Source organism: Chenopodium album, chromosome 21, assembly GCF_948465745.1.
Source record: "Chenopodium album chromosome 21, dcCheAlbu1.1, whole genome shotgun sequence".
In the NCBI taxonomy this organism is placed as follows: domain Eukaryota; kingdom Viridiplantae; phylum Streptophyta; class Magnoliopsida; order Caryophyllales; family Amaranthaceae; genus Chenopodium; species Chenopodium album.
Window position 1 is genome coordinate 27,835,238 of NC_137854.1, and position 12,089 is coordinate 27,847,326.

At 35.6% G+C, this 12,089-nt stretch overlaps 1 protein-coding gene across 1 annotated transcript; it reads right to left on the reverse strand.

The window, feature by feature from the left end:
• Positions 1-1,301: 1,301 nt before the first annotated feature.
• LOC145601178 (protein STICHEL-like) lies at positions 1,302-9,848 on the reverse strand. The gene is made up of 6 exons (XM_081657130.1): positions 7,086-9,848; positions 5,722-5,941; positions 4,432-4,995; positions 2,192-2,885; positions 1,764-1,842; positions 1,302-1,628 (listed from the first exon to the last, which is right to left on the reverse strand). Exons 1-6 carry the CDS (start codon positions 9,393-9,395, stop codon positions 1,533-1,535), a joined length of 3,963 nt encoding a protein of 1,320 aa, XP_081513256.1. The 5' UTR covers positions 9,396-9,848; the 3' UTR covers positions 1,302-1,532.
• Between the last annotated feature and the right edge of the window lie 2,241 nt (positions 9,849-12,089).

The following is a 12,089-nucleotide window of genomic DNA, read 5'->3' on the forward strand; positions in this document are numbered from 1 at the left end:
TTAAACTTTTTCATCGGTTTGCAAGTCGAAAAATCTTCGATCAAGGTTTTAGGGGCCATTTTAGCCCTTAGGTCCCGAATTGAGCTCGAAATTAGCAAAAAAATAATGCAAGTGCCTCGTTTTGCGTAACAAAAATGTATCGATTTGTGGGAAACTGTAAAAATGAGACACTTATGTTATTTTTTTTATAATTCCGAGCTCAATTCGGGCCCCTAAGAACTAAAATAATCCCTAAAACCTTAACCGAAGATTTTTTGACATGTAGATCGATGAAAAAGTTGAATCGGGCTGCAATTTACAATTTATACGAATTTTTGGGCTGCAATTTGCAAAATACGAACTTTAAATGGCTGCAATTTGCAAATTTTGCGGGAAAATTCCCTCTCATTTCAATAATTAGAGTAACTTATACACTAGAATAATAATTAGAAACTAAAGTAATTTCTTTTAAAAAAATAAAATTTAAGTACCTATCGAGTCAATTCGGGTCGTGTCATTTCGAGTCATGTCATTTTGGGTCGGGTCACTTCGGTTAGGTCAACTTTGGGTCCATCAATTTGGGTCACTTCGGGTCGGGTCAACTTCAGGTTTCAGGTCACTTTTGGGTCATGTCATGCGGGTCGAATCATTTCGGGCATCGAGTCATATTCAAGTCAAGTCCATTTTGAGCCGTGTTCGGGTTGATTCGGGTTCAGTTATTTTCTAGTCAATGATTTTGGATAAATTTTCGGGTTGTTGGTCGGGTCAGGATTGTTAAGTCTAAACATAAGCCCATAATTTAGAATTAAATGGTTTTTTTTTTTCAAGTCAATTTCATGGAAATTTCTATATTCAAGTAGGCTATTTTTTTTTTTTCCTTTTTCTTTTTTTAATGGATCTAATATTAGAATCTACTATTTAGGATTTATGAAAAAGACTCAATTTTAGACACACTTTGGCATGTCCCAACTTACATGTGTTTACTCTTTCATTTGTATTTCAAACTAAATATGCCTTGAACTTTAGTCGCATTAGAGCACTTGTATCAACTAGTATTACTGGTCATACTCTTATTCAGTATGCCTATAACCAGATCCTAAGATTGTACAATTAGATAGTACAAACCGACTGATTTAACTACTTAAAATGAAGCCCTTTGCGTTGTTATGATGGTTCATTAGATGCATAAACTTGTTTCTCCCTTCAACTTCTTTGAGCTTCTAGAGCAATTTAGGTGTTTCCCCGATTTCTTAGACATTTTCAAGCGTAACTGTGCATAACGAAAGAGCAGTAGAAGACTCGTATGTCAGTTTAAACGAAGAGGATTAAAAAAAAAAAACACTTGAACTTTTACACTTTTCACCTCATTGCTTTATTACAGCGAGTGAACAGTCACCCTTCCCCCAGGCACAATAAGCATAGTTTAAGAATCAAAGAACTACCTCTTGTGACTAAAAAAGACCCACCCCTCTCGCTTAAGAATGGCCTAAACAATAAAAGAAAACTAAAAAAAAAATATATAAGTACAGAAAAAATAAGTTCGGCACAGTAATTTATCTTTCTGCTCTGGTCTGTCTAGACTTCTTACATTCACCAAAACATAAGAATCGTGCACCTTTGCGTGGTTGAACAGGATTCCCTTGGTTACCCTATTAAGATGGTAAAAGCAATGCATGACTCAAATATTTGAGAATGTAATAATACTCCAAAGAGAAGAAAGAAATGATTCAGTATTCCAGCAAATCCAGCCAAAAAGAAAAATGAATTCCGATAGTTCAACTTACCTTTCCCTTTCTTGGATGTCTGGTGTTCCAACAAAAAAGCATATTGCAGCCAGCAGTTCCCGGCCCTGATTCATATCCCCTGTAACAACCCAGGAGTATTTGTTAGCATGCAAAGAGTGTATTTGTCTCAAGTCTATAAGCATATGGAACTCTATATTAACGCTAAAAGATTCATGTGTTTCAAATCGTAGCATCCATATTCCCAAATTCCAACAGCTACAACTACCGAGATTTACATAAAGAAAAATTATAAAAAGAGCTAAATAATCAGCAATTATTTTGTAGTAGTTCATGACTAGAGTTCGATCATACATTCTACTTTTACTAGTGATGTTAGTATTTCTAAATTTAAACATTATTTGATCAAACAAGCGAAGAATGATGAAAGACAGGATGCAAATAAAATAGAGGAAGGAAAGATAACTCACGGATAATCCTTGCTAAGATTGGCAGCATAACCACTCTGATGCAACAAGCTTGGAGATATAGGATGATGGTCAATTCTTTTACCATCCTGATCCTTCTGCTGGGCTTTTCTGTCAGTAATTTTCAAAGCCTTGATCTCATGATTGAGTTCATCATCCCAATGGTTGGAGGTCAAATCCTTGGAATTCACTGGTAACTCATTAATAATCCCTTCTTGAGGCAAAACCTGATTTTTCTCAGGTCGTAGACGACTCATTGAACGAGGTGTACTTCTCTCAGCAGCCTGCAACCAAGCAGACTCCAGCCTTTGTTCGCGGATAATGGATTCTATCCTCTGCATAGGGACCTCTTGCCTCCTTACATTAGTGTTGTTTTCATTCGGTTGGTCCAAAATGCTTGATGACCTTTCCTCCAACAACAAAGATGAATTTGACCCTCCATTTAAACTAGGAAATCCTTCTCCCTCCTTCATATTGACACCTGCACCTGATTTAATCTGCTTCTGTCCTGAGAATTCTAGTGAGCCAACCGTCTCTGTACTACCTAGATACAATTCACCCTCAGGTAACAGGATCATTCTGACCTCGATACTTCGTTCCAGAACCATCTCAATGGAGTTAGTGATGCTAATAAGAAACCGCTCAGCTCTGGACTTGATAACTTTGTCCCGGAATGCAATGTACACAATGAGAACACCTACAAGCAGAACCTCTTGTCATAGGAAATTAACTTCAAGTTTGTGTTCACTCATCAAACGTGGAAATTAATACATAGGGAGTTAAATTTGGACATTATTGTTACTGTTCTCCATTACTGCTTAAAACTAGTATTCAATGTTCACAAACTTTCATTGAATCCTGTAGCAACAGAATCTTCTTAAGGGCATGCTTGGATTGGGGGTAATGTATTATGGGGGTAATAAAAGTCAAACTAAGCAAAATGAATGTGAAAATAGAGAAGAAGGAGATAGTGATGGTGTGATTGTAAGAAGATTATGTAGTGATGGTATGGTGTGAGGTGAAGAAAGAGGAATCAATACCCTCATTTTGGGGGTAATAGTTACACTAGGGGGAGGGTGGGTAACTATTACCCTCATTATGAGAGTAATAATTCCTCCATCTTTCTCTTTTCCTCATGGCACAACTAGTTTATTTCATTTGTAAGCACCATGTCTCCTACAACAACACCTCTAATTACTTTTGTTTTTTCAAGTTTGACTTTTATTACCCCCTTAATGTTTTACCCCCAATCCAAGCATGCCCTAAGAGTAATTTGATTCCACGCACAAAAAATTCAAGTTTAATACATGGGAAAAATTGGGGTTACCTACTAAGTGCGGCAATGCTAATGGATAAAACCATATTTGATATATAATCCCTACCCACCATTTAGCTCAATCATTGAATTTCAGGCATATAATTATAACACCTGCTAGTTCTTCCACACCTGTCACCAGCATTTTTCAATGATGCCATACCTTACCGAGCAACTAAGTCGATGGAATGCTTCAAGTTAGTTTCTCTTGATATCTGTCATAGCGTTGCACAAACCATGTTTTCTGTAAACCTTTTTCTTGCTATTTCTTTTGACTAGGCAAAGAAGGTCTATAGATCCAGTTATTTCTCATAGGCTTTTAAGTCCCATGATACACAAAACAAACCCCATCTTAAGTTCTATTAGGTGAAAATTAATTCGAGCAATTAACTATCCACTTTTAGATTTTCTTTCGTAAAAATAAAAGATTAGGAGTTCAGTCACTTTCTAATAATCTAGTGACATTCCTGCGTGTAAACATATACTAGTTGCTAATTTAGTTCACAGTTAAATTTTTACTTTCAAACTTTACTGTAATACTTTGCTAAGACCAAAAACAAAGGATTAGGTGTAAACCTATGCACTGAATCACTAATTCAGTTCTGTTTTTAAAATTCCCATCTATACATATTCAGCATCCCATCTATACTGTTCTTTTTGCATACATAAAAAATTAGACATAGTCAGCACCCCATCTATACATCACAAAGTACATCAGTTGTGTTTATTACAAGTAGATTTTTAATTCTTCTAACCATCATTAGATCTCCATATACAAGCTAGTCAATTTAAGACCATTATAAAATGTTGAAAGCCAGCATATAAAAATAATAATAATAATTTGAAATGTCTCTATATATAAGTAATTTAACTACGTAGTATTAAATATGGAAACAATTAAAATAATAGATAGAAGTCACGTGCATACCTTCAACTTCAGCTATTGATAGTAGCCTTCCATGACAATGAAGAAGCTGTCTCAGAGTCTTGGAATGACACCTCTCAATACACTGTAGCCATAGGTCATCAAGGCCATCCATATTTGCTTGCCCTACAATCATACTTCCACCGATGAAATCTCCATGTGAAGCAGTGCTATCCATACTATTTACAGAGCGCTTGTGTGTTGCTTTGGAATTCGAACTTCCACCACCAGTAAGCAAGTAGGAACCCTCTGGATAACCTGATTTTCGATTACCCTCACCAGAAAATAACGGAGGAGAAGCTGATCTTCGGGTCATATACAGGGAATCAGAATTATGCTTTCGTCCAGAAGCATCTCTAGAAGCAGTAGATGGATCCTCATCCGTGGTTTTTGAGCTTTGCTTCTTGCTACTTCCTGACAGAGTAAATTCAGGTGATGTAACAGAGCCAAGTTGTAATAAAGTGGCAGTAAACCACGTGGAGCGTTCGCTGGAAACTCTCAGCTGTTTTTCAGATTCAGAAAGAAGCTTCAATGCATGTTTTAATTTCTCCAGCTCTGATTCTGACACTGCAAAAAAAATCCAAATCGGCAAAAACCAATATTAGTGACTGTGACAGAGCTATTACTTTCATATTTAATTATTCAAAGCTGAAAGTTTACACACTTGACAATTATCAGGAACGGAACATCGAAAACCTAATTAAAGGAAAGCCTTATATTTTAGAACTTCAAGGCAATTTGTACCCAAGATGAGAGCTGGTAATCACTTAATTAGTCCAGAAGGATAGAGATAAGAATATATCTTCTCATATTTTCTGACAGAACAGCAGAAATTGATGCAATCATTAAACTATTAATCTTGATGTAAAAATAGCAAAATGAAAAAAATTATTTTCACTAACATGTTGGGATCTCTTATATTTGGATGATAAGCAGATGCATGCATAAAATTTGACAAGCTCATTACAGTGAGAAATTCTGACATTCTGTTATTACTTTATTTAAGCTAATATGACTATTAACAAAGGGATCATAGCATTAGTGTTTTCTCATATTTCGGAATCTCAGATGATAAAAAATAAAAGTAATTGAAACAACTTCAAAAACAGATGGCACATAATCCTTGCCATCTTGAAAGAACATCGAAGACTTGTCAGTTGCCACCAAGAAAAGATATGGATATACAACAAAAGTTCTATATGCAAGAGAATCACCCAAAACATCAAACAATAATGACAAATGTTTATAAAATAAGAAATACAAGGATTTAAGAGCTAGGTAGTCAGCACTTACAACTTCGGCCACTTAACGAGGAGTTACTACACTTGGCATCTGCGAGTTGGTAAGACCCAGCAATGATGTCCATTATAAGACTGGCCAGTTGAGACATCAACACTAATGGATCAATTCCAGAATCCATCAACTCTCTAGCTCTTTTTACTGTCTCTGCAGTATTGGATGACATAGCCAACTCCAAGAGTTCCAGTAGTTTGTCATCTGAAATAACTCCCACCTGTAGCATGAAATGTCAACAAAAATTTCTTCAATTAATATTCTAAAAATAGCTTTAGTGACGTAATAATTGGAGTGGACTGAAGCTGCTTGGAATATGAAATAATTTTTTTAAAACTACATCAGCACACAAATACAAATGAGCTCGTAGTTTATATATATGCGAGTAAAGATTTAAAAAGAAAAGAGAGAGTGAGAGAGGCAGGATACAATTACACATTCACAAAATGTTGAGTTCAATATTCCACCATAAGAATATAAGGGGGTCACCAACTAACTACAAATTTATACAAGATTAGATGAATTATACATTTGAGCTCTCAATTTATGAATGCATCAGAGTTCTGAAAACAGTCTTAATTAGGTAAGGCTGCCAATATCAGAGGAGTCTGAATTAGGCATGCATCATGCATAAAAAATGAATATGAAATTCAAACATAGATATGGTACCATCATTTAAAAAGGGCCAATTGATCATAATAATACAACATTGTTTTTCCTTGCATGCCAGTTCCAATAATAAATGGTACACATAAAAATAGAAAACAAAAGGGAAAATCATTATGACATTACCAGAATTATATAAAGTGTCAGGGTTACAAGTACGTTACTGAGCCACACAGTGAAGAATGAAGTCATACAGGAAAATGTACTTGTAATTACTGAAATATATAATGCACTCCAAAGTATCTGTATTGCCAAAAAAATTTTGAAGTTGTGTAGCTTGGATACAAAAGAATTTGTTGCTTTTCAGCTTAGAAAATTCAGACTCAACCAATGTGGCGGAGAAACCCAAGTAGGTTAGTAAAAATGAGCTACGGCTTAACTATGCGTCTCCGCATGTAATAGCATAAGCAGCGAAATATCCTCTGTTTAAATTTGCAATATAAAGTTGCAAGCATGCACAAATGCAATTGATAATGTAAAAAACAAACTTAAATTCAAAAGAACCCTCATGCCTTGATTCTGGTCTGATATATGGTCATATTGATAAGCACCTCAAGTACCCTAGCTATTAGATGTATAGTTTAAAAGCATAATGCAGACAAACCAGCAAGGAATGCAAGACAGTAAACTTACAAGTTCATTTACAAGAGCAGCATAATGCAGACAAACCAGCAAGGAATGCAAGACAGTAAACTTACAAGTTCATTTACAAGAGCAGTGGTAATTCGTTTCCCAAGCAAACTCAACTGGTCTAGCATAGTTTCTGCATCTCGAAGTGAGCCATCAGCGTTTAAAGCAATCAAATCCAAGGCATCAGAATCAACCTCGAGATTCTCTTCAGCTGCTATATTTCTTAGTCTACTAACAATATCACCATCTTTAATTTTGTTGAAGAGATACTTCTGACATCGTGACAGCACAGTGCGTGGCAGATTTTCAAGATCAGTAGTAACAAATATGAATACAACTCGAGGCAGTGGGTCTTCAAGAAACTTCAAAAATGCTGACCAAGTTTTAGATGGGAGCATGTGGCATTCATCAATTAACAAAATTTTGTACCGTTGGGAAGCTGATGAGGGTGCAGCCAACAAGCTTTTCAAAAGATGTCGCACTCGGTCAACTGCCTTTTTATTTGAGCCATCAACCTCCACTAAATCCTTACTCCGGCCAGAGATAAAATCAGAACAATCCCTACAGATTCCACAGGGTTTTGTTCCCTCAGTGGCCAAACAGTTCAATGCAGCTGCAAAAATTTTTGCAGATGATGTTTTTCCTGTTCCACGAGGACCTTGGAAAAGATAAACAGGGGCAACTCTTCCCTTTGATATAGAATTCATAAGGGACTGGACTACAATATTTTGCCCAATCAATTCATCGAAAAAGATCGGCCGATATCTCTGACTTAAGCTCCTAATATTTTCTGATGAGCTTTCCTCTTCGCCTTCCCCACTGGCAGCAATGAAGTCCGAACCATCTTGACTCCTATAGCTGGCCGACCACCTCCTCCCATCCAGCCGGCTCAAACCTTCCAAATTGAGCTCTCCAAAATTTGTAGACAGTTCATCATCACTATTAACTGTTCCAAAAGATGATTCTCCTCCACCATCACAGCTATTACTGAGCAAGGGAAGATGACCTTTGGCCATCTGCGAATGGATCTTCTGTTTCTTTGACCGCGATAAAGATCCAGGTTGTTTATGATTATCTTTTTGGCTACCACAGAGTAATTTACCACCTTTTCTCCTCAAAGTATCAGAAATAGAAGGAGAATAGCAACTTCTACAATCTCCCTTATGTTTGGGTGTCTTCTTTGACCAATAACATGGAATTCCACATCCCTGCCGACCTGGCAAATCTATATGATCCTCTTCGTTATCATCTACGTCATTGAAAGAAGTCGTAGTTCCATCCCAGGATCCCACAGTACTAGGGTTCCTGCAATTCGCCAGCATAAATCTGTTAAAAGAGCTCGTTGACAAGGCAGGAGTGCTCAGCGTATATGAGGAGTCATCCCTTCGACTACCTCGCAAAAGCCTATGCTTCTTCTTAAGCCTCGAAAGCAAAGGGGATTCACCTGATACTTGACGCAATTCATCAGAGGCACAATAATCTTCTGTGCCATCAGATTGATCAATTAGGTTAACAGAATCATCCTGATTCAAAACCAAACGAGTCGAAGGGCCACCATTCAATGCCCATTTCGAGTTCTTTTCACCAACACCAAGTGGTCTCTTCTGCTTCTGTTTTTGCAATTGTTGCCTTAAAACAACAGAAGAAGCACCTTTCCTAGATTTCTTCTTACCAACAGCCCTCCTAACCCTCGTAGGTGAAGCCATCGAAGCAAGCCTCGTGTCCCTGCATCTAAATGTGGTAGAATAATTCCGTTGGTGTCGACCACCCCTACGATTATGATCCCCTATACAAGTATCACTCTTAGAATCACCACCAGCATTTCGAGCATCACTCAAACTATCACCAACACTATCACTAACAACACTCCCACGAACCGAAGATCCATCATTGACATACTCATTATTATCATCATCATTCTTCCTAACATTACCACCAACACCCCCTTCCAAATCAAACCTACCTAAACTCTTCTCACTCAACGACCTATTACTCCTCCAATTATACAAAAAAATCCTCCTATCCTTCTCTTTCGCCTTCGCTTTATCCATCTCCCTCTCAACCCCATCATTATCATTATTACCCTCAACCCTTTGCTTAAAATGTGGACTCACAACAACATTGTCATCATTTCTAGCAGTCAAATGTTCATGATTATTACCATTTCCATTAGTATTATGATAAAGAAAGTGAAGATTATTATTATCATTACTAACATTGAAAAATGATGGGGCCACAGATCTAGATGAACTTAAAGGGGATTTCCAAGAGGATGTTGTACCAGGATCACGCAATACTCGTGCCGCCTTTCGAATTTGCGTCAACTCCCTCTTCAAATGCAGCTTGCTTGGATCATACAACCTACTGCTTCCAGACATTGCCCTCTATTTTTGCCTTCAAATTGATGAGTAAACCAATTAAATCTGCATTTCAAACACAACCTTCACAAAAAAAAATTCAAATACCCAGAAAAGAAATTCACATTTACATGCAATTTAAAGAATACCCATCTCAATCAAATACCAAAAAATTAAAAGGGTCCCCACTTTTTTTTGAATTTATGACTTTTTGACACTCAAATCTGTATGTATCCCAAAAAATCCTCTCTTTCTAATAATGGAAGAACATTGAGAAAGTGAGATTGTGGTGAAGTAATGGGTATGTAAGTAGATCTATAAAGTAATAAAATCTTTAATTAATTTTATAAAAGATTGTAATAATTAAAATTTATGAAGAGGAAGAGAAGTGGTGATGATTGAACAACAAGTACTACTAGCTAAGCTAAGCTAAGCTATTACTACTACCTGTTTAATTTCTCTCTCTAAATTTGGTTAACTTTCTCTCTCTAGGGTTTGGTTTTTTAATTGGCGCTCAAAGTTAATAAAGATTGAATTCTTTTTGGGTCAAAAAAAAAAATGAAATGATGATAAATTTGGGTTTTAATTTGTTTAACTGTAAATCCTCCCTCTAATTTCGGAGAGGTGTAGTAATTAGTAAAGCAGGAATCTTTTTTTCTAAGTAAATTTCGTTACTTCCCATATTAGATTTAATTTTTTTTCTTTAAAAAATACGAAGTAAGATACTACATTTAATTTACTGTAATTATTTATAGTTTTTAAAAAATGGAATTATTTTGTTTTTAAAGTTTGCATTTGTCTGTCACTGTCTTTGATGTCTCCTTTCTCTCTCATCACTTAACACAATGTTGTGAATACACAGCTTTCAAAATCTATCTACTACTACCACAGTCGCTATTGCTGTTGTTGCAATGTTTTTCGTAGTTTTGTAGTATTATATGTTGTCAGGAAGTACTTTGGAGTGTGGACTGTTAAATCAGTTTGGTGACTTTTTGTGGTCTATGTCTAGCATAGACGGTAGAGCTAGTTCATGCGCTATACAACCGGTTATACTTATCATTATTAGTTCACACACCATACAACCGGATACCGGTTGTAATAAGGTACAACCACCAATCTAAGCTTGGTTTAATGGGAAATATTATACCTTTGAACTTAAGGTTGGAGGCTTAACTCCTACTAGTGACACTTTGGTGTGGATCCCTTATCTTTCTTTCCTCACTGTCAAAGTGTCTGATCCCTAAATATCGGACCAAAAAAAAAAAAGTGGGGGTTGAAATTAAGATCCTTCTCCTTATCCTTAAAATAAAAATAAATAAATAAATTGAAGAGCGAGGTACACTATTTGTAAAATTTGTTCATTTGGCTTAAATGGGTACAACTTGCATAGGTTAGACACGGAGAACTCCTATCGCATAGGGCCTAAAAGCAATGCATCATATAGGATGGTATCGTTGTAAATAATGGGAACATGAGGGTTGAAAATGTACTACTACATGCATAATTTGGAGTAGTACACAAAATGTATTATTCAAACAACTTACGCTCTAATGGTACATTATACATGCATAATTGTACACAAAAATATACAATTGTACCATTAAGAGAGAAAAAAATGTACCACCAAATTCCAAATTACCCTCCTACTTATAAGCCAAACAAATAGGCCCTGTGCGCCCAAAACTCCAAAAGGACCCGACACATGAAATTTAATTTTGTCCATTTCTAACTAAATGGGCATGTAGAAATATACTTCCTCCGTTTTCTTTTACTTGCAACACTTCCATAAAAAGGAAATGTCACAATACTTGCAACACTATAAAAGGAAAGTTACCTTAGGGAAAAACTATACTATATCCCTTTTTTAAAGCACATGGCCCACTAAATTACACTCCTAACAATTACTCATCCTATTTTAAAGTTTATTATATCATGTAAACCCCACATTTCTTAATTACAGCGTTAAAGGGTGTGTTGCATTTAAAAGAAAACGGAGGAAGTATTTGTTTGGATAGTGGATTAATTGAATTATAATGTTGGTTGATAGAGAAGCTTTATTTTGTTTATGCTTGTCCGTAGTTTAAATCGATAGTAAACAAGAAAAATAGCTTAATTGGATTGATTTGCTAATTTTCTAGAAAGAAGAAAAAACTTAAAAATGATCATCTTCAACAAATTAGGAAAAAAATCAAACAATAATTTTTTTTAATAAATTATAATTATCAATATAAAAATAAATTAGAAATTTTTACTCAAATTGTTCATTTAATTAGCTATTGAAATATACAATATTATTGAAGATTGTTGAACAACAAAAAAAAAAGAATAAAAGAAAAACTTAAGGCCTGTTCAATTCATCTTAATTTCAATTTAGTTCAGCTCCTATCAGTTCAGTTCCTAATTCCCTTCTCTAATAAACTATTCATTTAACCTTTATTCAATTCAATTCAGCTCGATCCAATAAATCGGAACAGGCCCTAAAAGAGAATAAATTACGTGAAAATTAATAAAATTCAAAACTAATATGGAAGATTCTCATCATACAACAAATGGTGAATGAAATTTGAAAGTGAATTGAAAAGAGAACCGACACTAATCTGAACTTGACTTGTATTTGGATAATTTGAGACATATAAACCCATAATCTAACCTGAAGACCGCTTGATATTAATGGACAACTGATTTGACCTAGAGGTGATTAATGGGTGGGGCCGA

Bases quoted from the DNA above. Each gene is read 5' to 3' on its own strand.
- LOC145601178 (XM_081657130.1), bottom strand. From the start codon at position 9,395: ATGTCTGGAAGCAGTAGGTTGTATGATCCAAGCAAGCTGCATTTGAAG. The intron at 5,942-7,085 runs GTAAGTTTACTG...TTCATGCTACAG, and splicing joins CTGCTCTTGTAAATGAACTT to GTGGGAGTTATTTCAGATGA. The intron at 2,886-4,431 runs GTATGCACGTGA...TTCTGCTTGTAG, and splicing joins ATCAATAGCTGAAGTTGAAG to GTGTTCTCATTGTGTACATT.